This window comes from Balaenoptera borealis (assembly GCF_965194805.1).
Source record: "Balaenoptera borealis genome assembly, chromosome: 7".
In the NCBI taxonomy this organism is placed as follows: domain Eukaryota; kingdom Metazoa; phylum Chordata; class Mammalia; order Artiodactyla; family Balaenopteridae; genus Balaenoptera; species Balaenoptera borealis.
The window spans coordinates 123,261,119-123,285,819 of record NC_138864.1 but is presented as its reverse complement, the minus strand read 5'-3'; the positions used below and the strand labels follow the sequence as shown (position 1 = coordinate 123,285,819).

At 54.5% G+C, this 24,701-nt stretch overlaps 1 protein-coding gene across 2 annotated transcripts; it reads right to left on the bottom strand.

Annotated features, from left to right (window-relative positions):
* Positions 1-164: 164 nt before the first annotated feature.
* Positions 165-24,426, bottom strand: ZNF282 (zinc finger protein 282). Of its 2 annotated transcripts, XM_082399044.1 has the most exons (9): positions 24,132-24,251; positions 21,208-21,283; positions 20,502-20,921; positions 13,545-13,671; positions 12,922-13,041; positions 11,040-11,159; positions 9,413-9,526; positions 8,185-8,298; positions 165-2,532 (listed from the first exon to the last, which is right to left on the bottom strand). In XM_082399044.1, the coding sequence occupies exons 2-9, from the start codon at positions 21,226-21,228 to the stop codon at positions 1,739-1,741; spliced, it is 1,830 nt and encodes a 609-aa protein (XP_082255170.1). In that variant the 5' UTR covers positions 21,229-21,283; positions 24,132-24,251; the 3' UTR covers positions 165-1,738. The 2 variants fall into 2 exon arrangements, with proteins under 2 accessions (XP_082255170.1, XP_082255169.1); XM_082399043.1 differs by lacking the exon at positions 21,208-21,283 and having other exon boundaries at positions 24,132-24,426.
* Between the last annotated feature and the right edge of the window lie 275 nt (positions 24,427-24,701).

The following is a 24,701-nucleotide window of genomic DNA, read 5'->3' as shown; positions in this document are numbered from 1 at the left end:
ATTGAGCTTGTCTATATTTAGCTTCTCATTTTCTTAAGATTTGCCTCCTTCAAAAAGCAGAATAAAGGGGGGAAAAAAATCCCAGTTAGCTGGATTCCAGTTCATTGAGGGTTTACTGTACGAAGCCACGCTGGAGAGCACTCCGGCCTTGTGAACATGCAGTCTGCAATCTGGACACCTTTTATTTAATTTCAAGAATTCCCTTTGCACGGCAAAAAGGGGTCTGAGGAAAGCAGAGCGGCACAGATGAGGGGAAGGGCAGAAGCAGAGCGCTCACACATGTGCTCCCCAGCTGGGAGAGAAGTGGGATCGATGGCAGGAGTGGAAGTCATTCTTGACACAAACAAGGGTCCTGGGGCGTGCCACCCCACCCCAGTGCCTGGCCATGCAAGATGCAGAACTGGAGGCTGTGGCCCATCAGGACCACAGAGCAGATGTACTGACACGGGGAGTCCTCTGGGCGCCTCCCGAGGCGCCTGCAGGGTCTGGAGCAGAGGAGGGTCTGTGTCCATGTCCACGAGCATGGTCGGTTAACAGACAGCACCGGTTGGGAGGCTCAGGGCAGGAGAGAGACTGAGGCTCTCGGACGCTAGCACCTACTGGCCCTGGCCCTCCTGGGAAGAGACTCACTTCCTCGATGGCTGCTCTTGCAGCAAGAGCCTCTCCCTCACCCCTGTGCCCTGGGAAACGAATAAATCATCAGGATGAGGTCTGAGCCAGGGTGCTAGCTGCCTCTGGAGGGCCGGGTCACTGCTGTGCAGTGGAAGGATGCTGCTGCACCAGGTAGAGGGATTGGAGGCGGGAGGGACAGGCCGGGGGCCGGGGGCCCTCCCGCCCGCCCAGCGGTGCCCACACAGGAAGAACCTTCTGGAAGCACAACCCCGGGCATTTTCTAGTCAATCTATTCCCCATTCCCAGTAACCCCACGAGTTGGCCCCTGTTGCTTCTGATTATTTTTGGTGGGTCAGGGGAAAGAGAGAGGAGAGAGACCAGGCCGGGGAGGTCTCTCACATGCCAGAGGTAGGCAGTGTGTGTGGTGGGGACACTGCGCTGGGGGCAGGGCTCTGGTCCCAGCCCTGCCACTCTCTTCTGTGTGATCTCGGGCAAACCATCTCACCTGTGTCTCACTTTCCTCAGCTATCAAGTCAGGAAAATCCTACCCCACATACCTCAGAGGGATAGGCTAAGGGTGAAAATAGATAACGGATAGAAAACGTGTTTAAAAAAGTATAAAGCGCTATTCAAACGCGAGGCAGTGTTGTCATCCCGGAGATCCATCCCTTAGCACGTCCCTCCTCTCACTGGGACACCTTCGCTTCCTTTTTTAGGGTCTCTTAACTTTAGGACCTATTTCTTTATCTCAGAAGGGTTCCGAGACTCCCTGGTGGCTTCCCCTGATCACAATCTGTGACCCTAGAGGCCCAATGGGCACGCTAGGTGTCTGAGGGGGAGGTGCCGGAAGAGGCACCTTCCCTGCGCCGGCCCCCTTGGTCCACCCTATGAGAAGGGCTGGGCTGTCCATTCGGGCCGGACAGGTCTAGGGGACCCCTGCCCCACACTCAGGGGACCCCGTCTGGAGTGCAATTCCTGTTCCCGATTTCCAGCAGGTGGCGGGTAGAGGGAGGGAAGGCGCCCCGAGAACCAAGGGCAGGATCGGGTCGTGGGACCTCAGGACGCCCACAGGCTCGCCCCCGCCCCCTGCTCCTGCCGCCGGGCCCTCCCCTCCCCCGGCCCAGCCCTAGTCTCGCTCTGGCGGCGCCTGGAGGGGCCGCTGGGCGCCGAGGCCCGGTCCGCCGCCGCTGTGCACGCGCAGGTGGTCCTTGAGCGACTCCTTGTAGCGGAAGCTCTTGCCGCACTCGCCGCACGTGTAGGGCCGCTCGCCGGTGTGGATGCGCTGGTGCTTGAGCAGGTTCTGCTTGCGGATGAAGCTCTTGCCGCACAGCGCGCACTGGAAGGGCCGCTCGCCCGTGTGCAGCCGCTGGTGGTTCTGCAGGTGCTCCTTGCGGCTGTAGGTCTTCTCGCACTCGGAGCACTTGTAGGGCCGCTCGCCGCGGTGCGTCATCTGGTGGCGGATGAGGCCCGAGTGGCAGTTGAAGCTCTTCTCGCACTCGGCGCACTCGTACGGCCGCTCCTTGGTGTGGCTGCGGTGGTGGATGATGAGGCTCTTGCGCACGCCGAAGCTCTTGCCGCACTCCGGGCACGCGTAGGGCTTGCTGCGAGCGCCGTGCAGCAGGAGGCTCCGGCGGAGGCCGCCCGCGCAGCAGCTGCCGCAGCCCCCGCCGCCCCCGCCCGGGCCCCCGCCCGCGCCCCCCGCCGCCCCGCCGCCGCCCGCCTGGCCGCCCGCCTGCGCCCCGCCCGCGCCCCGCTCCCCGGGCAGCGCGGGGAAGCCGTCGTCCAGCAGCGCGCCCCCGCCGCGGCTCGGGGGGCCGCCCGCGTCCTCGGGGGGCGCCGGCAGCGGGGGCAGGCTCTGCGGGGCGGGCGGGGGCTGCGGCGGGGCCGGGGGCGGGTTCTTCACCATCAGCAGGCTGTCACCTGGGGGGGAGACACGAAGAAGCGACATGCTGACACTGCTCGGTCCAGGACTGACGCCGTCCCTGCAAGGGGGCCCCGGGCCTTAACTAGTTCCTCTGCGGCTTCCTGCGAGTCACAGGCTGGCCGGGCCTCAGCTTCTCTAAAGGATGAGGGGTTTGATCAAGGCAAATGATCACGTCCCCTGTGCTCGAGGGTTCCCCAACCCTCGGAGCCGCACAGAGCCCCCAGCTGGAGAGCACCTGAAGCGGGTCAGGCAGGTGGCACGCAGCTAGGATAGGAAACACCCCCACATGCTGGGAGCTGGTGGGCGGAGGAGCGGCGGTCTGCGGAAGTCCCCTTGGAAGGCAGAATCGCCTGGAAATAATAAGACTTAATTGTATTCTGATGTTCAGTGCTAATTTACCTACGGAGAATCTCTCGACTGGAGGGAGAGACTTTGCCAGAACCTATCCCAGGTGAAGGCCTACAGGAGGGGAAGGCCTACAGGAGGGGAAGGCAGGGAGCCGGGCGCATAACCACCCTGCGATGTGCAGTTCTGTCTCCACTAAGCAGGCAGCCTTCGGCCTTGTACAGCGGCGGGGTCAGCTGGGTTGATATGAGTCCCACCCTGGCGCCTGACCCCACCTGGCCGCGGACCACATGTGACTGGTGCTCTCCGCATCCTCGTGTGGCAGTGGCTGCCCAGCCCGCCTCCCCAGGAAGCGCCTGTCTCGCTCCTGCGATGATGCCCTTTCCTGCATCCCTGAGTCTCCAGGGTTCATGGTTCCGCACTATCTTGGGGTCAGTGGGGCACAAAGCCCAGGCTCTGAGCATCAGAGCAGCGAGCTTAGGCCCAGGACTCCGACTTCCAAGGCACGACTGGGTTTGCTGACTGTATTTAGGAGTCTTCTCTTTCCTTCACCCTCCATCACCTCCCCGATCCCCAGTTCACAGTGCTTTCTTCCTGCAGGAGCCCCCTCCCCGTGACATGTGTTCCTTACGTGACACTCCTAAACAGACTGGGCCCAGCCTGCCCCCCTCTATCCCAACCAACACTGAGCAGGCAGAGAACCATTTCCACAGGACACTGGCCAGGGGCAGGGGCCACCGTAACTCTCCTAGCCTCAATCCAGGATGTCATGCCGTCAATACTGCAGGTTTGGCTGTGGCCTCTGTCACACCTGCACTGTGGGCCTTGCTTCTCCCTCTACCCGATTGGCTACTCTCACCCCTTCGTGGGTGTTATTCCCAAGAGGACCCCAAGGAAACCACGTGCACGTAAACCTCCATCTCAGGGACTGTTTCCCAGGAAACCCAACCCCAAACAATCCTAATCCTACTCTGATCATTCTTCAAACTCGGAGTGAGCACCAGACCACTTCTGTCAACTGCCTTCCTGCTCCCCCCGCCCCCCGCCTTTGTTCTCCCTTCCTGACCCAGCTTAGCTCCTGTGGTCCCTCTGCCCCTCTCTCCTCTGTTGGGCTTGCCTGGGGGACCCCAATGCAGTGACAGCACTCAAGTAGCTGAAGACTGCTGGAGAAGATCACACACCTCAAACCCTGGCATCCTACCCCACGACTCAGCATACCCCACTTTTCCACTCTCCATGGGGATTACGTCACACCTTCTCCTCCCGCCTCTAACATGAGGACTTTAACTCCAGAACTCACTGGCCAGTAATTGATTCAGATACAAGCACGGGACCTTGTTCTGGCCGATGAGATGTGTTTGCTGGGAGGCTGCCAGGAAAGCGTCCTCACTCCTTGCAGACAGTGCAGGAAAAAAGACGGGCTTTCCTTTCCCTCTGGGTCTGGAGGTGACGCTTGGAACAGCTGTGGCCAGCTTGCTCCATCCACACCAAGGATGACCGAACAAGCAGTTGGAAAGAACCTGGGTCCTTGATAATATAGCTGCATCCTTGAACCAAACAAGGCTAAAACTGGACTACCTCTTAGTTACGTAAGAGAATAAATGTCTTTATTCTTTAAAGCAGTTTGAATATTCAATCAATTGTTCGTATGTAAAGAAACCCCAGTAAAAACTCTGGATACAGAGGCTCCGGTGCGGTTCTCTGGTAGGCAATATTGTCACTCATCACTGTGAGGGGAGTGTGACACTCCCAACTCCACAGGGAGTAGACAACAGAAGCTTCATGCTTAGGACCCTCCCAGACCTGGTCCTGCGGACCTCCCCTTTCAGCTGGTTCTGATTTGAATCCTCTAGCTCTAATAAAACTAATTGTAAGTATAGCACTTTCCTGAGTTCTGTGAGTTGTTCTAGGGAATTACTGCACCTGAGGCATTAATGGAAACCCCTGAATTTGCAGCCAGCTGGTCAGAAGTGTGGGTGGGCTGGGGACCCTCGAACTTGCAGCTGCTGTGTAAGGTGAGAGCAGTCATGTGGAGAACGAGGTGCTTCACCTGTGAAGTCTGGCCTAATTCCAGGTAGTTGGTGTCAGAAGTCCTTGCAACCTGTAACTCCCCAATCAATCTAGCCCCAGGCTCTCCAACTTCAGACTCCTATGTTCATCTGTCTACTTGACATTGCTACCTGGATGTCATCTCAAGTTGAACGGGTCCAGAAGAGAACACCTAATTTACACAGCTAATCTGCTGCTTTTCCAGGACTCACCATTTCAGCAAACAGCACCACCATTCGCCCAGTGTTTCCGGATCAAAACCTAGGAGTCACTCTTGTCTCCTCATCCGCCACAGACAATCCATCAGTTATATTTCCAACCATCACCTCTTGACCTGGTCTCTACCCACTACATTAGCTCCTACATGGTTTCCCTGCTTCTGGCTCTTTCTCCCCACCTGACTCCAGTCAATTCCCAAACTTACGTTTTAAAAATGTAAACCAGATCATGTCACCACTGTGTTTAAAACCCTCTGTTAGTCTCCTTTCATATTAGAATAGAATCCAGACGCTAACCTGGCCCATAGGTCATACGTGGTCAGACTCCTCCTTGTCTATTGCTCCAACCTCATTCCCCAAATGGCCTTCCTTATGGCCTTCCCTCTTGTGGTCTTCCCTTCCCCAGCAGCCCCATGGTTAGCTCCTTCTCATGATCTAGACACACTCAAGTGCTTCTTCCTTTCCTGCCCCGACTCCCATCCTCCTGTTTTCCCTGAGTCGTTACCCTCAGAGCATTTACCGCCCCGACTTTATCTTGTTTGCTTGCTTATTGCCCATCACCGTCCCACAAAAGGAAAGGCCCCTGGTCCTTCTTCACCACTTATTCCAAGTGCCTGCAGTACTACATAGCATAGAGCAGGCACGAGGTAAATATTTGTTAAGTAACAGAGACTAAAAAAGGCTGGAATCACTGTTTTAACCCAAGGCAGTAAGTGGGAATTTCAGGAGGGTGCTTTCAAATCGTATCCTGTGATTTGCGAGTGTGTTTTGAGTGCTGGCGTCTGGGTAGGGTGGTCTGGCCTGAGGCTCCCCACTCTCTCCAGAAGCACCCAGGAGCCACTGAACTCCAAACTCCTATTCATACTTCCTGCTTCAGTGGAGCCCCATGCACATTACCTCTGAGTGAACCAGACTTTTTTCCTGCCTTACACTAACTGTCAGAGAGCAGAGAGTAATACCCACTCATTAATATATAAAGCCAGGAATCCTTTTTACTAAAATGTAATGTCCAGTTAGGCTGACGTCTGACTCTGAGTTAAGCAGGATACCAGGTCTTTCTCTCCTGTTTATGGCAGGGCCAGGGAAGGGGGTTGGCATGAACATGTATATATTTCTGCGTTTTACTCTCTAGCCCTGCCCCCTCTCCCCTTCCAAGCCCCCTCCAGAAGACTGCCACATGATGCCATGTCTTACCAAAAGTCCACCTGGTTGTCCTTGGCAACCACAGCACTAGGTGGGTTTTAAACCTCAGAGAAATCACAGTGAGATACTAATTTCACATTCCAACGTTAATGAGCGGAAGGCAGGTTCATTTTGGGAGAAAGACAAGAGGCTCTGATAAGAGGCTCTAGTGACTGGGCGGGCAGGAGAAGCATTTCCAGATACCCCTCTCTCCCAATTCTGGGCATTTCTTCCCAAATGCAAAGTTTCTAAGGCCTCCCAGAGACAAAACAACACGAGGCAAACTGTTCTATGAGTCGCTCAGCATATTCGAACTGGAGAAGGAAAGCGTTTTGGTAATTTGCAAAGCCTGGCGATTTCTGCACGAGTCTCTCACATTGTTTTCACAACCACAGAGGTCCCAGGAAAAGGCTCCTTGAAGCCCACACGCTCTTAGCCAAGTTGGAGAAATCGGAAGGTAGCGCTGAGGGACAAAGATTTGGGCAGAGTTTCCTGGCACAATGTTTGATGATCTGGTACCCCTGCCTTCAGGGCCAGGGCTAGAAATGGTGGCCTGAGCGCTGCAGAGGATGGGGTAGCATCAACCGCTATCACTTCTTCCTGCCCTCACAGGCAGTCCCCTGGATGTCCCGTCACATCCCACCCCACCAGCAGGTTAGAAAGAGGACAACTGAAATTCTGTTTTAGACAAGGATGGGCACCGTTCCTCCGCCATCCCCTGCCCATTCCTCCGGCCCCACTCTGCTCTTCCAGACTGAACTAAGTTTGTCTCACAGAGAGTGAGATCCACTCACCTGGGTTTTAAATGTCCCTTCAGATTCAGAAATAACCCATGTCCTCAGCTCTGACATGGATTTAGAGCTCTTAGAGGGTGTCAGGAACGTGAGCAAGGGACATATGATTAACTCTCCCTTCACCACCCCTATCACCCAGAGGACATTAAGCCAGCTGTTTCAGTGGTACTGGCCCTGGCAAGGAATGTGAGCCTGACGCTACGTGTTACCTAATCCACCAACACATGCCAAAGGTCCTCAGCCAGTAGGGGAGTTTCCAAAAAGACCCAAGAGACCCAAGTCAGGGGAGATATTTGGCCTCATACTTGTCGGCAGAAAAAAGTCCCCCCTTCCTATTTGAGCTTCAGGATCTTCCCAGTTACTCTGGGATGTCAGCTGCCTTGGGCGCTCTGGTGAGTGTTTCCTAGTGTGTGGGCCACCTGCTGCCATCACCCGCTGCTCAGACACCACTGCCTCAGCTCGCTCCCAGCCTGCTCGCTTTTCCCTGTTGTTACGGCTTGAATTGTATCCCCCCAAAAGATACATCAAAATCTGGACCCCCAAGTACTTCAGAATGTGACCTTATTTGGAAATAGGATCTTCCCAGGTGTAGTTAAGATGAGGTCATACTGGAGGAGGGCAGGCCCCTGATCCAATGTGACTCGTGACCTTATAAGACACAGACCGTGTGAAGATAGAAGATTGGGGTGACACATCCACAGACCAAGGAACACCAAAGATCGCCAACAAACACAGAAGCTAGGCAGAGGCAAGGCAGGGCTCCCCTACAGCTTTCAGAGGGAGCATGGCCGTGCCGACCCTTTGATTTCAGACTTCAGGCCTCCAGAACTAAGAGAGAATGAATTGCTGCTGTTTTAAGCCACCCAGTTGGGTATTTTTGTTAAGACAGCCCTAGGAAACTAACATACCGGCCATCCTCCAGAAGGAAAGGGGACAGTGCTTTGATACAGGCCTTCGAAAGGCTGCCATGACAGAACATCACCCTGTAAGGGGCTAGGCTGGGTGAGCAACCATCCCTCTGGACAAAATGCCCAGGGGCCCCGCTGGGTGCACCACTCACCGGGGCCAGAATCTAATCCGAGCTCTCCTTCCATGGAGTCGCGAGGGCCCCACGGGTACGGCTGCTCCTCCTGCTTTATCCATGACAAGATGTCGTGTGCGGAGATCAGAGACTCTGTTCGGGGAAAGAAGGCAGTCTTAGAGCCTGTTCCCTTCCACCGAGCATCCCACCAAAAGTTCGAACACTGCCACGTGCAGAGGCCGCTGCTCTGCTCAGAGGGCGTGTGGCAGTTTGGGTATCCCTGTCCCCCCGTCAACAGCCTCCCCAAATGGGACCTCACTGGTGCAGCTGCCAGGGAGGAGGCTGCTTGGCGGCAGAGCCAGGATGGGAACCCAGGTCTTCTGGCTCTGTCCTCGGAGCCCCAGGGCCATCTGCGGGGCCGGGCCGGAGGGGAGCCTGGCCTCTGACGGCCCACAGGACCAAGGGAGGAGAGGCCGGCCTTCCAGATCGGCAACGGCAGAAGCGGTGGACAAAGGTCATTAATCGGAACTGCAGTGGACACTGCCGCCTCCCTGTCGGGAGGGCGCTGCTTTCTCTTCCGCCCTGGACCCCTTCAACTTCCCCCCCTTGTGAAGCTGTAGAGTTGACAAACGACGCGGAACCCTAGATTTTACAGCTGCTTCTTTTCCTGGTGTGCGGGGTTGCATGAGACTTCGGGGTCACAACCAGCAAACAAGATGACACTGGCCTCCTCCAGCTCTGCAAGCATATGTGAACACACAGGCACACGCGCACACACAGCGCACACGCACACAAATGCACACGCACGCCCGCACGCACACGCACGTGGGGCCTGGGCGGGCAGAGCTTCCCTAGTGTTCTTTTATGCTTCCCTTTATGCCTGGACTCTCCCCAGAAGTTTCCCGGGAGACCTCTAACTACTATTCACTCAAGGAAAATTCCAGGAAATGTAAATTACTTTCTTTCTTTCTGTCACAGAAATACATACAACTTTTAAAAGGCTTTTTAATTATATTTCAGAAATCAGTGAAGTCATTTTAGTATCCGTTCACTGACAGTACAAATTATCAGTGTAATGATTCCTTTAGAGAAATCCCCCCCACTTTTCTAATAGTTATATGCCAAAATGTGTACAAAGTCGCCACCTGAGGAACACACTGTAGTTTACTCCGAGTCCTTCACTGGCCTTTGACCAAAGTGACTCAGTCGGATTGATTTTCTGGCAGTGACAAAAGTCATCCCCCGCGTGCTCCGACGGCTCGCTCACCTGAGTTGGGGTCCGTTGGGATGTCCCTCTCCGCCAACTCGTGCTGATCCCACACGCACGGGGGGTCTTCCTGTTTGATCCGGGACAGGAGGTCATGGGCAGAAGCTGGTGAGTCTGCTTGCGGGAACAGAGCAGCAAAGGTGTCAGGGGACACGCCCGCAAGGTGGTGCTTTAAGTCTCTCCTGTCATGCAATTAGTTCTCTTCCCTAAACATCAACAGTAATTATTCTAGTTAATTAAAGCTTTAGGTCAGCTTGGCCTCAGTTGCTGGAGCTTTTGCCACAAATAAGTGGATACTACAGGGGGGTGACATAACAGTGATGTCATCGAGAGAGCATTCCTGTCCTTCAGGAACTTAACTCCTTCAACCGAGGTTCACGCCTGAGGCCTGAGCACCACCATGGAAGGAGGTCTTCCTCCTGCAGGGACCGTCCAGGAAAATGACACCTTCCAGGAAGCCTTTTATCTTAACCATCTTAACGGGATTTTTCTAAGATGTATCCTACACGTTCTTTCCTCTGCAGAGTCTATTAAACCTCATTTACCCTTTATTGCCTTCTTATCTCTTAAAGATCCCTTTGAGGCACCATGATGCTCTCGGGCTGGATGAATCGGGAAGCGGCTTTCCTCTGCCTGGAGGCTGCTATCACTTACCTATGAGTGTGAGGCTTTGACGAAGGGGGATGAGGTTTGTGGAGCTCTAACTTGTGGATAAGTAAAGAGCTACAGTGTGTTACTATATCTTGTGACGGTTAATTTTACGTGTCCACTTGCCTAGACTACAGTACCCAGAGACCGGGCCAAACATTATTCTCGATGTTTCTGTGTTGTTTTTTTGTTTTGAGGAGTTTAACTAGACTTTGAGTAAGGTGGACTGCCTTCCATAAAGTGGGTGGGCCCCATCCCACCCCCTGACGGCCTTAATGGAAAAAGACTGACATCCCGAGGAAAAGGGAATCCTGCCGGCAGACCGCCCCGGCGCTCCAGTTGGCAGAAGCCAGCTCCTTAAATTCACTCACTCAATCAATATCCCTCTACACACATGCGCACACACACACGCACGCACACACTCACCCTGTTGACTGTTTGGAGAACTCTGACTAATAAATACATATCTTCTCTAACAGGGATCTCACGTACAAAGTCCACCCGGAATGCCATCGAAGAGGAGCTATCCAGACCACCTGACAGGACGGCGGCCGTGCGGGGCCTGACACAGAGGCAGCAGCCGTAAGTGCTTGGTTAAAACAACGAAAGCTCTTCCCAGTCGGGAGCCGGTCTTACGGACCCATAGATTCCCCCACCCACGGGACCTGTGAAATGCCTCACACTCAGTACTTCTGCAGATACTGCTTTCCAAGGGAAGAAAGGAATAGTTAAAAACTGATATTACAAAGAAGAGAAAACAGAACGGCTAAGCCCAGACGTGCTGGCAACTCGTGCACGTCGTGTGCCGGGTCTGTGCCTCGTGGGAAACCCTGTCTCTCCATCCATCCTGGACCCACAGTCTTCCGTTTTCAGCTCAGGCCTCTGGCCTGGCACACACGTCAGACAACGCTGGGCGCCTGCAGACCACGTTGGACCTTTCCTCTGCCACCCGGCTTGGGCGGCCAGTCAGCTCACTCACCAGTAATGGACTCCGTGGGGATGGCTCTTTCCTCCAGGCCCCGCTGACCCCGGGCACACAGGGCCTCCTCCCGCTTCACCTGAGAGGGCGTGTCCTGTGCAGACACCAGGGGCTCTGCTCCTGGGGACAGAGAATCACATCGTTTGGTGCCGTTTGCGTGAATGATCGTCAGCTGGACGTTCTCGGGGTCAGGAGCACGGCTGACAGCTCTGGCCAGGGAAGAGCACAGGGGTCCTGGGTTTCTATGGGCAACTATGGGGAACCCCGAGGAGCAGGAGGTCCTGGGAGCAGAGAGGCGATCGGCATTCAGGACAAGGGGGTAGGCCAAGCCACAAAATGAGGTGTGATAAGGCTGGGAGAGGGTTCCAGGAACAGCCCACCCTGGGTGGGTGCTAATCAGGACAGGCCACAGGTCTCCCTCCGTGTGGGACACATTCGTCCTTGTTCTGCACCCCAGTCAGGAAGAGTGGGCCAGACACACACACACACACACACACACACACACACACACACACACACACACACACACGAAGTTAGACTGGGCAAAGGGAAGCAACCCAGCCCCATTCCTGGATGGATAAAAGACAATAACATATCTTCCATGCAGACCCCATGACGTGACCCCAGGGGCATGTTCCTCTTATGAGGGTCTACGGTGTGATGTATAACACTAGCCCCAGCAGGAGACAGCAGGAAAGAGACTACATGAGGAAGTGGAAGACACGGATCCTGGTTTCACCTCTGCCCCCAGCCCAGAGGATGAGTCACTTGCCCTCTCTGGCTCTCAGTCTGCTCGGTCCCTCCATAAAAAGGCCACAGTGGTCCCTGTTCTATCTGGCACAGGGATGGATAACTCAGTGAAACGGTTGAGGTTACATTGCTCTACTGTGAAAGGTTACCACAGCTGCTGCCCTCAAACATTTGTGGTTCCTAAGACAGGGAAGGAGCCATTTAGACGAAATGTCCAGAATAGGCAAATCCATAGCAACCTGGGGCTGGGGGGTACAGAGAACAGCAGTGACTGCTCATGGGCGTGGGGTTCCCTATGATGAAAATGTTCTGGAATTAGATAGTGATGATGGCTGCACAACTTGGTGAACTGAATGATACACTTCAAAAGTGAATTTAAAGCATGTGAATTATATCTCAGTAAAGAGAGCAGAATGGGGGGAGGGGGCTGCCTTTGAGCTACCTTCTAGGGAAGTTTCGGTGAATACACCCTCCACTGAAAAGGGAGGAAGGGCAGAGGGCCCCAACGGGTGAAGGTTCCTGGGATAAGGCAGAGAATACAGTTCAAGGACCAGATTTCACCTGGCCCAACAGTGCTCAGGAGAGCTGAGGTCCCGAGAAGCCTCGCACCTCCCATCGCCAGGTGTGATGTTCTCGGGGAACTGGATCCTCAGAACGTAAGATCTTCCCTGAATGAGGAGAAAGCCTTGGAGGGTAAGTCTGCCTGTGATGGGGCGTCTGTGAGAACAGGGTGAGGATACTGAAGAAGACAGCCAGGCACGAAGCAGTCGGCCATGCACCCCATGTGTACCACGCGCCACGCAGAGCCCCCTCTGCCCACCTCCCTAGGCTGGAGCTGCACTCAGGTCTAGGGCCCCCATCAGGCCTGGGAGGCTGCAAGGCCCACCCCCCCTTCCTCTTCTCTCCAGCTTACTTGGGCATCTCGAGCTACACGGTTCTGACCCAAAAGACAAACATCTGTGGTGCGCTTTCTGGCCCTGAAACTCTTCCTGTAGGTGACTGCCAAATTTCAAGGGCAGCAGAACTGGCCCCGCAAACAACTCAGGAGAAGCCCGCCTGGAATTCATGCAGGGATGGCGGTGCTTCTCTCCCACCCTGCCCTGGACCTAGGGCTGTCTTCGACTGCCATCACCTGTGTCTGGATCCATCAGGATCTCTCTCTCTTCTGGGTCACGCTGCTCCCACACGCAAGGCTCTTCCCGGGGCTCGGCCTGGGGTGGAGCATCTGGCTTGGACACTGGACCTTCCGAGTCTGGAACGAGGTGGAAGGGAAGGAAGGGCTGAGTGAAGCTGATCAATGGGCCCCGATCAAGGGCGATGCGGAGCTCTCCCCTCCCCCACCCCACCCCAGCAGTCCTCTAGGTGGTAATCTCTCACGAGGAACTATCAAAACAAGTCAATAGATTCTCCAGTTTCTGGTGTGGAAACAGCTGGTCTCTGAAAGCCAGCAGCAGAGCGACTGTGGCTTATCCAAGGCTGCTGGGAGGTAGCGCGTAGTGATGCTATTTGGCTGTAATTCCAGAATGGTAGCAGCACAGTGTTCAGGCCTGCAGTGATAGGCCCTGTTTTTACTTTCCATTCTGTTATAAATCATTCTAACTTCCTAGCAGGCAAGCAAATCGTTTCTTGAGTTTCCGTGAGGTATAAACATGAAACACCTTGCCCGGGGGTGGTGCACCGTGGGTCCGTGGGTCGGGAAGCATCTCACTCCCCACTCCCAAGGTGCTCGCCACAGGGGAGGGAAGGCACCCTTACCCAGGGACATCAGGGTCTTGTAGTTCTCCTTAACCAGGTTGTTGTAAAGCTCCTTCTGCCATTCATCCAGGTTCTTCCACTCGTCCTCAGAGAAGTAAACGGCAATGTCTACAAAAGTTACCGGAACCTGGGCCAACAAGAGTTTTAGTCTGGAACCTCCTGCTGGCTCCTCCCCCCCCCACCAACTCCTCATCAGAGGCACCAGGCCCACTCCATCCATGGCCCCTGTCCTCCCCATCCTGCCCGGCCCGTTTCAGCGGAGTCAGTCCACTCCGTTCCTGATCCTCCTGTGCCTCCAGTAACAATGATGGTCACCACTACCTTTTAAAAATTAAGCATTTAAGCACATCCTTTGTAACTTCACTTTTAGGTAAACTGGGTACCTGAAGGTAAAGCTTTTGGCATTCAGGGTGACAGAGATGCAGTAGGTTCCTGGAGTGCGTATCAGCGAGCCAAGAACAATAAAACCCTGTTATAGAACCTGTACTTCAGTCAGGTCACCCCTAGGTACACAGTCGCATTTTTGTCACTAAAACTTGCCCGTGCTAAGGCTCCAGAATCTTGATCTGTTTCGTGCACCGCTATATCCCAAGCGTCTAGAAGCATGTAGTTTGGAGTCAATAAATATTTGTTGAATGTGTTGAATAGCTGTTGCCAACACTAGGAAGGTCCCACTGTGGCCTGAGTCATCCAGCATCCAATGTCAGTCACGTGGTGTTCAAGGTCATCTAATCTGCTCCATAAAGCTGTTATTTCAGTTCGACAAGGACTCTTGTCTGTACTCATTTCAGTCACTCACCATCATGGCCTCATCTCGGACAGAATTGTTCAAGATGGTTTCACTTCCAAGACTTCAGTATCTGAGCTTCACTTCTCTGACCACATAGCCTTACCTCCTACCACTCCCATCCGTGCTGGAGCAGCCTTTCCCTCTCACTCTGAAATCCAAGCCCTCAGTTCTCCCCAAGGCCCTAACCCTAGTCCATCGGTCTTTGTACCTGACACATGGCACCTTTGTGTGAATAAAAAAAGCAGCACTCTTGGTGTCAGGCCTGCTGGTGCACTGCTTGGTAAGTGGGCAGTGCCCGTACACAAATGATAAATGCCAGCCCTGGCATCAACTGCTCATCACCCTAAGGGTGACTGGACAGGTGCCATGTGCATACCCACTGACTGATAGCTCACTCCCATCTTTAGAAACGGAACTAGAACTCCTAATTCCCTGGACCTTCCACCAGATTTCGGCAAATCCCCAACCTGGGAAAACAGATACAGACCACTTTCTTCATTTTAATTCTCTGCTCTAGATAAAAGTCACAAAATTCTGCAGGTGACAACCGCCACACACTCAGGCCTCTTGGCTCCAGGCTGCTTCGGAAGCCTCTTGGTGATCTTGCTGACATCTCCCTGTGTTCCCCGGGAGGCTTCTTTTGCACTCTTCCCTCTCCCCAATGCTCCCCGGGCCTTCCGCCATCTCCTCTGGTCTCCCCTTGATGGCAGGTGGCTGTTGGCAAACTCCCATCTCTGCCCTTCTTCTTGCCTAGCCAGCCCCCCACAACCCCCACATGTGCCCTTCATTTCTCCTCCTCCTGCCTGTGAAACTCAACCCAAACCACCTTTTCCCTTTGGCATTTTCCGTCCCTCCGTCTCCCTCGGTTCCCCCTTCAGGACCCCCAACCCGAGAGGAGCCCCACTCAACTCTGCCACCACAAATGAGTCTACTCTTCCCCTTCACTTGACACATCCCAAGACACACGTTCTGTGCTTTCTTCCCAATCCAGGCATCCTTAACCCCCGAAATCTCTCTATGAGCATCCCCCACTCTCTGAAACCACATCCTGGGAGGTCATCAGCCTCCTGCTGTTAGGTTTCACCCCTTCAGACCTCTCTGAAAGGTCAGACCACCTTCCTGGAATTTCCTCCTGCTTGGTTTCCATGACCACGCTGCCTTCTGCCCACCTGGTTCACGTCTTCTGTACTGCTCCCTCTTTCTCCCCCCGGGACCATGGTTCTGCCCTCACCCTGCCCTGTTTCCTCACTTTCCCCTTGGCCGTTTCATTCTTTTCACAGGTTCAGTGGTTACCTCTTTGCAGACGACACTCTTCAGCTTTCCTTCCTCCCTTCAAAGTTCACATTTCAATAGCCTTCTGAGTGGCTTCATTTATTCATCTTTTTTCTCTTTTTAAGATTTTTTTTTGATATGGACCATTTTTTTTAAGTCTTTATTAAATTTGTTACAATATTGCTTCTGTTTTATGTTTTGTTTTCTTGGTCACAAGGCATGTGGGATCTTAGCTCCCCGACCAGGGATCGAACCCGCGCCCCCTGCATTGGAAGGTGAAGTCTTAACCACTGGACCGCCAGGGAAGTCCCTATTCATCTTTTAAGTACCTCAAACTAAATGTATCCAAAACCAAGTTTGTTATCTTTTCCAACACACCAACTCCTCTGCCCCCCCTTCACCAGTCAAAACTCCACAATCATAGTCCCACAACTGGAAATAGACATCACTCTGCAAAAACCTCACTCTGCTAGGATACAGCAGAACTCTGAGACATGGGCCAAGATTGCAGGGAACCTACAGCCTAGCCAGACAGGACAGAATATCCATGAATTATCCATGAACAATTCACCAATTAATAGAACCCACGAGGCACAGAGAAGCTGAGAGACAGCAGCCTTAAATTTGAATCTGACAAAGAGAATGCATCTAGCAAGGCCAAGAGTCTACAATGAATTAAAACTATTGCCAGCAACATTAATTAACATTCTCATGGTGCTTTATGGTTATGGAGGTTTTAAAGTATGTCTGCAAATTCTGAGAATCCCTTCAAAAAATAAAGCCTAATTTTCCTCCTCTTGAGTGCAGGATTGAGTGACTTGCTCCTAACAAATAAATAAAGAAGTGACGGTGTACAATTTCTAAGACTGAGTCATAAAAGACATTGCAGCTTCCATCCTGGTCTCTCTTTCTGGATCACTCACTCTAGGGGAAGCCAGCTGCCATGTTGTGAGAATGCTCAAGCAGCCTCGTGGGGCAGGTCCAAGCGGTGAGGAACTAGCTAAGGCTTCCTGCCAACACAGGCGACTGAGCATACTGGAAGCCAATCCTCCAGCCTCAGTCAAGCCTTCAGATGACTGTAGCCCCAGTCATCAGCTTGACTATAACTTCATGAGACTCTGAGCCAGAACCACTCAGCTAAGTGGCTCCTGAATTCTTAACCCACGAAAACTGTAAAATGATAAATAATAATTTTTTTAGGCTGCTAAGGGTTGGGGTAATTTGTTACATGGCAATAGATAACTACTACAATGAACTACACAGTGTTGTCCCATCAACGAAATCAGTTAATCCTCACAACTCCACGAAGTAGGCATATTATCATCTTCATGTTACAGATGAGAACACGGAAGCTCAGAGAGACCACCTGGGAATTTACTCACTAAATTACTTATTTATACTTCACTTCTTTCCAAAGAGGAATTGAGGAGGCTCAGAAACAACACAAAACATGGCTGACTTGCGGTAGGAAAACCGGCACGTGGCAAAGCCAAGATTCAAACCCAAGCCTTCTAATTCTGGACCCCACAACCATTCCATTGTTCCGTGAGGGCACGTGTCAACTCAAGACCCCCAACGCCTGGCCCAACACACAGGACGCACAGCAGGGCCGGGGACGCAGCACCGAGTTAAAATGCAGCGCGCAGACAAGGGCAAAGGGCAGCGTGGGAGGAGATGCCACCTATGCCGCACGGCAATGTGTTATATAAGCCAAACTCTACAAAAACGAGCCCCTGGGGGCTGCAGTGCTGGGGGTGGCTTAGGGAGGAACCAAAGCCACTGTGAGAACTCGGCTCTGCGTGGCCTCAATGGATCCCTGTCCAGCACCTCCTCCGGCAAAGCCACTGGGTCGGTTACCAGACACCAAGACTAAGAAGACCCAGTCCCTTACGTGGAAGCGTGAGCCCTCCAGCTGGAGAGTCATTCGGCAAACACTTTTTGCTGTAAGCCAGGTACTGTTGTAGGCACGGAGACACTGCAGTGAACCAAGCAGAGGAAGACCAACCAAGAGACAAAAGAAAAAAGTACTTAAGAAGCCTGATGTCATAAGTGCTTTGGAGGAAACGAGAGCAGGGACCGAGGAAAGAGTGTGCTGGGACTGGGTGGCCAGGAAGGGACAGCGATCCAGTGACAGCTGAGCAGAACCCCTGATGGGGGCGACGGGGCGGGGGCCCTTCAGTGGAGGAAAGTCCTTGCCATGGGACCGTGGGGAGCAAGGAGTGGCCAAGAGGGGGTGAGGGGGAAATGAGGTCGGATGGGTGGGCCAGAGGGAGGGGGCCATTGACGAAATGGGGGCTTTTATGCTGAATAAGATGGGGAGCCATCTGGGGGGTTTTCAGCAGAGGTGTAATATGACTGATTTGTATTTTTTCTTCCTCCTTATTGGGGGTACGGGGGCAGGGAAGAAAGCTATGAATATTTATTTTTTAGCCTCGCCGTGCAGCATGTGGGATTTTAGTTCCCCGACCAGGGATTAAACCCACGGCCCCTGAAGTGGAACTGCGGAGTCCTAACCACTGGACTGGACTGACAGGGAAGTCATGACTGACTGATATTTCTAAAGGATCACTCTGGCTGCTCTGCTGAGAATAGACTGTATGGGGTGGGGGGGCCCAGGATGGAGACAAGAGGACCAGGGAGGAGGCCATGGCAATAATCAGACGGGAGGTGATGATGGCTTCAACAGACGAAGGCGGGAGCCGTGGAGGCGGGGAGGAGTGGCCGGGCTGTGCGTATATTTTGAAGAAAAATCAGATGGTATTTACTAATATGGCGGAAGTTGGGTGTGAGAAAGAAAGGAGAGAAGGATGGGCCTAAGGCCTGTGGCTTGAGCAGCTGGAAGGATGCTCTTGTCTCCGACGGAGAGGAGGGCGACTTTGAGTAGAACAGGGTTCAGGCAGAAATCGGGGGTTCAGTTTGGTCGAGTTAAATCTAAGATATTTACTGACATCCTGATGGAGATGCTGAATTAACAGGCAGGAACGTGACTCTGCATTCAAGGAGGAAGTCTGGGCAGGATACAGAGACAGAGCGGGAGGGGAAGACTGCCTTTGAGAGCTGACAGCATCTAAAACGCTGAGCCTGGAGGAAATCATGAGGGAGGGAGTGTAGGGAGCCAGCAGAAGGTCAGGACGGAGCCCTGGACCACTCCAAACACTAGAAGTCAGGAAAAGGAGGGGGAAGCAGCGAAGAAGACTGAGAAGGAGCAGGTAGTGACGCAGGAAAAGAACCAAGGGGCTGCGGGGATCCTGGAAGGCAGGCGAACAGGTGTTTCAAGGAGGGAGGGGTCTCCTGCATGAAATGCTGCTGACAGGGCAGGGAGGTGAAGACTGAGGCTTTAATACCATGGCTTTAACAACCCTTGGCTTTAATACCATGGATGTCATTAGAGCCCTGGCAAGACCACTAGGATGGAGAAGTGGCAGCAAAAGCCTCAACCACGTGGGTTCCAGGGAGAATAATCCAGTCACCAATTTACTGGAACACTGAGAAGAGAGGAACATGTTAAATGAGACCACAGAGGATGCAGCAGCAGAATCCAGAGAGTGAGAAATTCCACAGGACAGATGGCCTAGTTTCTTCCACAGATAAACTACGAGGAAAAATGAGAGAGATGAAGGAGGAACTTACAGATTGAAAAGACTTAAGAGACACAGGAATCACAGAGTGTGGGCTTATTCAAGTTCTGATTCAGGCAAACTAACAGAAAAAATATATAATATTTTTGGAAGAACTGAAAGTCTGAACACTGACTGGATATTTGAGTAGGTTGAGATCTTTGTTATGGTAGTGATAATCTTGAGATTATTACTTTAAAAAAAGAGTCCTTACCTTTTAGAGCTACCTACTGAAATATTTACAATTAAAACGACTGCTGTCTGAGATGTGCTTCAAAATAAAATGGGAGGGGGATGTGGGTAGGGAGTCAGAGGAAACAAGATTGTCCAAGAGCTGATAACTGCAGAAGCTGGACGATGGATTCATGAGGGTTCATCACACAATTCGATCTACTTTTGTCTAGGTTTGAATTTTCTATAATAAAAAGGTTAAAAAAGGGAGAGAGGGAAAATGAAGAAGGAATCGGAGACAGCAGGGAAAGACCACTCTAAAGAGGAGCAGAGAAATGAGGCACGACTGGAGGGAGGTTTCTTTATTACAGAGACGGGCGACGCTGCAGAATGTCTACGAGCTGGTGGGGATGAGCTAGTGGAGAGGGAGGCGGTGACGACGCAGGGGACAAAGGGGAGATGCTGCGTGACTTCCCGGAGCAAGTGAAGGGGTGGGGTGGCGAGCCCACAGTAACAGGAAGGCAGAGTACATGCAGCTGCACGTGGAGTCTCCGGAGGGTGACCCCATCTTCTCAGGGGCGTGCTGACTGAGCCCACAGGGTTGATGAGCCGGGGACGGCAGGAGAGAAAAGGGAACAGGAAATGGAGCGTGAATTCTGAGCTGTGAGGAGGGCCCGCCGGAGGGCGGTGGTCAGGACTCAAGTGACTCTGGTTGGCGTGGTCTGGGTCAGTCCCCAACCATTCAGAGGAGCAGACACAAAGATAACCAATGACAAAGGGTCATTTGCAGGCGCCAAGGGGAAAACCCAAGCATGAGGCGCTGTCGGAATCTGCGGACGCCCAGACACCTGGGGAGGGACTGGGAACCGTGAGGGCAAAGGCTCACAGGCAGGGCCTGCGGGCTCCGTGGGGAACGGCTGGAGGCCAGCCTCGCTCTGGTGGAACATTCCAGACGAAGTGGTTAGAGTGGAGGCAGGCTTTGGGAAGAAGACACTGAAGTCAGGCAACAGGGAGCCAGAGACGCCTGTGAGAAGGCCTGACAAGAAGAGCGTTGTCCACGTGGGCTGGTCCTCGCCGCCATCCCTGCCCCTGGGGACCGCCACTTACCTTGGGGACCTCGCCCTTGCTGCCCGGGGGCAGCCGCAGGACCCAGAAGTTTCTGTTCCTCAGCAGGTTCTCCATGTTCTCCAGCCGCCTCTGCAGCAGCCCGTACTCCTGCAGCAGGGTCCCCAGCACGGCCCACTTGCCCTCCATGTGGTTCCCGAACTCCACGGCCGTCTTCTCGCAGTCGGCCAGCTTCTTCTCGGCCGTCCCCGTCCGGCCCTCCAGGTTTAGCAGCTGGCTGGCCTGAGCATCCACCTTCCTCTCCACGGCCTGGATGGCGGCCACCACGGTCCAGAGAGAGATCTCTGCCGTGGGCAGCTGGGGCTCTCTCATCATGCGGTCGGGGAAGACGGGTGCCCTATCTGGGAAGGGTGGGAACTGAAAAGGCATTGGTCGCCGGGCGTCCATGTCCCATTCCTGAGCCTGTGCGAGGAGGGAGAAAGTGACAGCGGGGATGAGACCCTGTGTGAGGAGGCAGGGTGGCCTGAGAGCAGGGGACAACTCATCAAATGCCGCAGAGTCTCGCTCTCCTGCCAAGCCCCTGCCTCTCAGGCTACGGTGTTCCTAACATGCCAGCAAGAGCTCAGGCAGCCACCCACCCAATCTTCCCACTTCCCACCTGCAGGAGTCGAGCTGGCCACTAGTTTACCACCCCACCTTGACCCCTGACAGGTCAAGGCTGTGGACCCCAGCCTAAAATGTCACGAACCACTTTCCTTGGCGAGCCCATCTGTTTTCTTCATGGGCTAGACTTAATGATGAACTCTAGAGCTGCCCACTGTTTGCTGTTTCAAAGTAAAAATTTTCATGTCAGTCATCTGCCCCTAATCTTCCCAGCGATCTCTAAGCAGGTTAGGGCAAGAATGATTATCTATCTCTGCTTTAAAGATGATGAAACAGAGCCACAGAGAAGTGGCCGGTCATTCCACAGCACCTCGCTGCACTGTCAACTGGAGTAGTTCTAGGCGCTGCAGGTGACAAAAAACACAGTTCAGGTAACTGGGCCGCCACCCTTCCCAGCAGGGCTGCGGCCAAGGGAGACACCGGGAGCCCGAGCAAGAGAGCAGACGAGCAGCTCTGTCTCCTTACGTAAGTACGTCTTCATATTTTCCAAAATAAAAGTGGGTTTGCCAAAAAATGTCATTCACTGAGGAGAGGAGGAGGTGACATCTCTAAGAGGAAGAGAAGACCTCCAATCCCCCCCTGCTTCCCAGGGGGGAGGGGTACCTGATGGTCCCGGCCCTCTGGTACTCCCCCAGCTCTGGGTCCTTACCCTGGAGGGCGAGGTCCCCTGGGTGCAAGTTAGGAGCCGAGCCCTACGACCAAGAGCGGGGTGGTCACTGTGCACTGGTGACCTGGGAACCGGCCCCATACCATACCAGCACCCAGGGCCTACTGGACAGCAGGGCTGAAATGGCCTCTGCTTGCCACATGGGACAGGAGGAGGTGTCATTTTCTGTTCTCTCCGTTGCTGCTGAAGAGGCCCTCAGGCTGGGCGAAGTGGAGACCTGTTACTTAGAGGTGAGCTGGGCAGGCAGGGACAGGCATGCTCACTGCCCTCTCTAACTCAGAGCAGCTGTGACAGCCACGGAGGAGCATCACTCGGCTTCCAGGGAATCACTCCTGACACGGGAGAAAGGGCAGCAGGGCCTGGGCCCCAGACCCTGCTCCACAAGAGGCAGTAATATTTCCAGCAGAGCCGTGTCCTGGGGCTCATTCAGGCATCATTCCAGCCTGGCCTACAGAAGGGGGCAAGGGCTGATGGTGGAAGGTCAGAGAGTCACCGGGCCTGGTTTACTTTTTGCAGGTGTTGGGGAACAAAAATCTTCCTTCTGCCCTTCTAGGTTCTTCGGCTGGTCTAACAGGCGAATTGACATAAGACAGACTAACATGAGAAAGACGAAGTTTAAAAACATGTATACCGGGGCTTCTCCGGTGGCGCAGTGGATAAGAATCTGCCTGCCAAAGCAGGGGAAACGGGTTCGAGCCCTGGTCTGGGAAGATCCCACATGCTGTGGAGCAACTAAGCCCGTGTGCCAGAACTACTGAGCCTGCGCTCTAGAGCCTGCGAGCCACAACTACTGAGTCCGTGCGCCACAACTACTGAGCCTGCGCTCTAGAGCCCGTGAGCCACAACTACTGAAGCCCGCGCACCTACAGCCCGTGCTCCGCAACAAGAGAAGTCACCGCAATGAGAAGCCTGCACACTTCAACGAAGAGTAGCCCCACTCGCCACAACTAGAGAAAGCCTGCATGCAGCAACGAAGACCCAATGCAGCCAAAATAAATAAAATAAAATAAACAAACAAACAAAAACACGTATACCTCCTGTATACCTGGGAGAGACCCAGAAAACTGAGTTACTCGCCAGAATGGCCCAGGCCACTACCTTAAATACCATCTTCAGCTAAAGACAGAAGATGATGTTGGGGGGTGGAGGAGTCAGTCACAGGAGGTGACCAGGAGAAGAAGAGGACACAAGGGTGTACGGGTTTATGCAGGTGTAAGTCCCTGCCTTCTCCATTGGTAAGAGTTCTTAGAGACATTAAGTCATGCTCTTCTTCCTGGTAGAGTGATGGAGATTTCTCTTTTACAGAAGGAACTCCTACTTGGTTTTCAGAGCTTCTCCTGTGCCTGCAGCTTCTCTAAAATAACCATCTTAAAATAATCCTTATGCCAAAGAGGCATATTTTGGGGCGGCAAATTCTGCTCCCCTACACAGGGTTGCAGACCTAAAGCTGAAAAATGATCAAACAGGACACAGCAACTCCTGGCCGACTTGTCAGAACCCGGCTGGCTGAGAACCAGGCCAGGGACAGAGGAGGCTCCGCGGGGTCCAGCCCAGGGTCAGCTCCCACACTCTCCTCCCGGCAAAGCTATCCAGGCCTCTCTCAGCATCAGGTCCTCGTGTTTTACACACCGCTCTGGAGCTCTGACTCCGGAACTGAGATCCTTATGGACCTTCACGAAATGACTGGTGCCTATTCTCAACCCCAGAGGCGCTGATTTAACCGGTCTGGACGAGGCTTGGGCGTCAGGAGTCTCAAGCTGCTCAGGTGCTTCTAATGTGCAACCAAGTTTGCCCACCGCTGGAAGGAGGGCAGAATCACCTCTCAGCGGCCCCTTCCCTCCGTCCCAGCCGGTGCCGGGGAAGGGTGAATCGCTCGTTATGCTCGGTGAAAGATGGCCATACACCGCTTAAAACATCTTTTCGTCAGAGTGGCCGCAGTGTGACCTGACGAGGTACCCTGCGCGCCCACGTCGCCGGCCCGGCGCGAGTGCGGCCGGCAAGCCCCTCGGCGAGCCCAGGCCGGGGTGGGTGACGCGGTCACGGCCCCGCCAGGGCCCGGGGACCGCGCGTTCCGGGCCCCCCGCCCCGCGGGGCCTCCCCGGGCGCCGGCTCTGGGCCCTGCCGGCACGCGGCCTCGGGCGCCCTCCGCTCCGGGGCGCGGGCGGGGCCTGCGAGGGCGCCGGGCCGGGCCTGCCGCGCGAGCCCCCGGCGCCCCGGCCCACCCGGCCTCCGTCCCCGCCCCGCGCGGCCCGGGCCCCCGGCCGCCCGGCGCCCACTGCCCGGCGCCCCGCCCCGCCCCCACGGCAGGCGGGCGGCCATGGCGCCGGCGGGGGTGCACCCACCTGCATGGGCGGCATTCCCTCGGCCATTTCCCCGCGCAGCGCCGGCTCCTGGTGGCAGACCTCCTCCGGGGGCAGAGCCTGCGCCCAGCTCCAGCTCCCGCCGTCCAGCCCCAGGCCCTGGATGCCCAGCTGCTGAGGCTGCGGCCGTGTTGACACAAACTGCATCCTGGGAGCGCTGTTCCCCGCTCGGGCCGGCCAGGGAGAAGAAGAACGTTTTCCAAGCGCCTTCCCCCTCGCCGGGGCCGGACAGCTCCATCTACAGCCCGTAGGAGCAAACAGTCCCCTTCGGCGGCGCTCCCCGCCCCTCCGCCGCCCGCGCGCCAGCCAATGGCCTCCGAGCTCCTGCCCGCCTGCGGGGACCAACGGGGCCGCTCCGAGGCCAGGGGGCCACCGCCGCCCCCAAAGTGGCCCTGCGCGGGTATGCCTCTCAGTGTGGGATGGCCTGCCCTAGAGTCCCCAACAAGGCAGGGGAGCCCTGGGGCTGGATTTCTGTTAATTCAGCTAATATTTATTGGGCATCCCATCCCAAAGGACCTGACCCTTTTGAAAAATTGGCAATTGTCTCCAGAC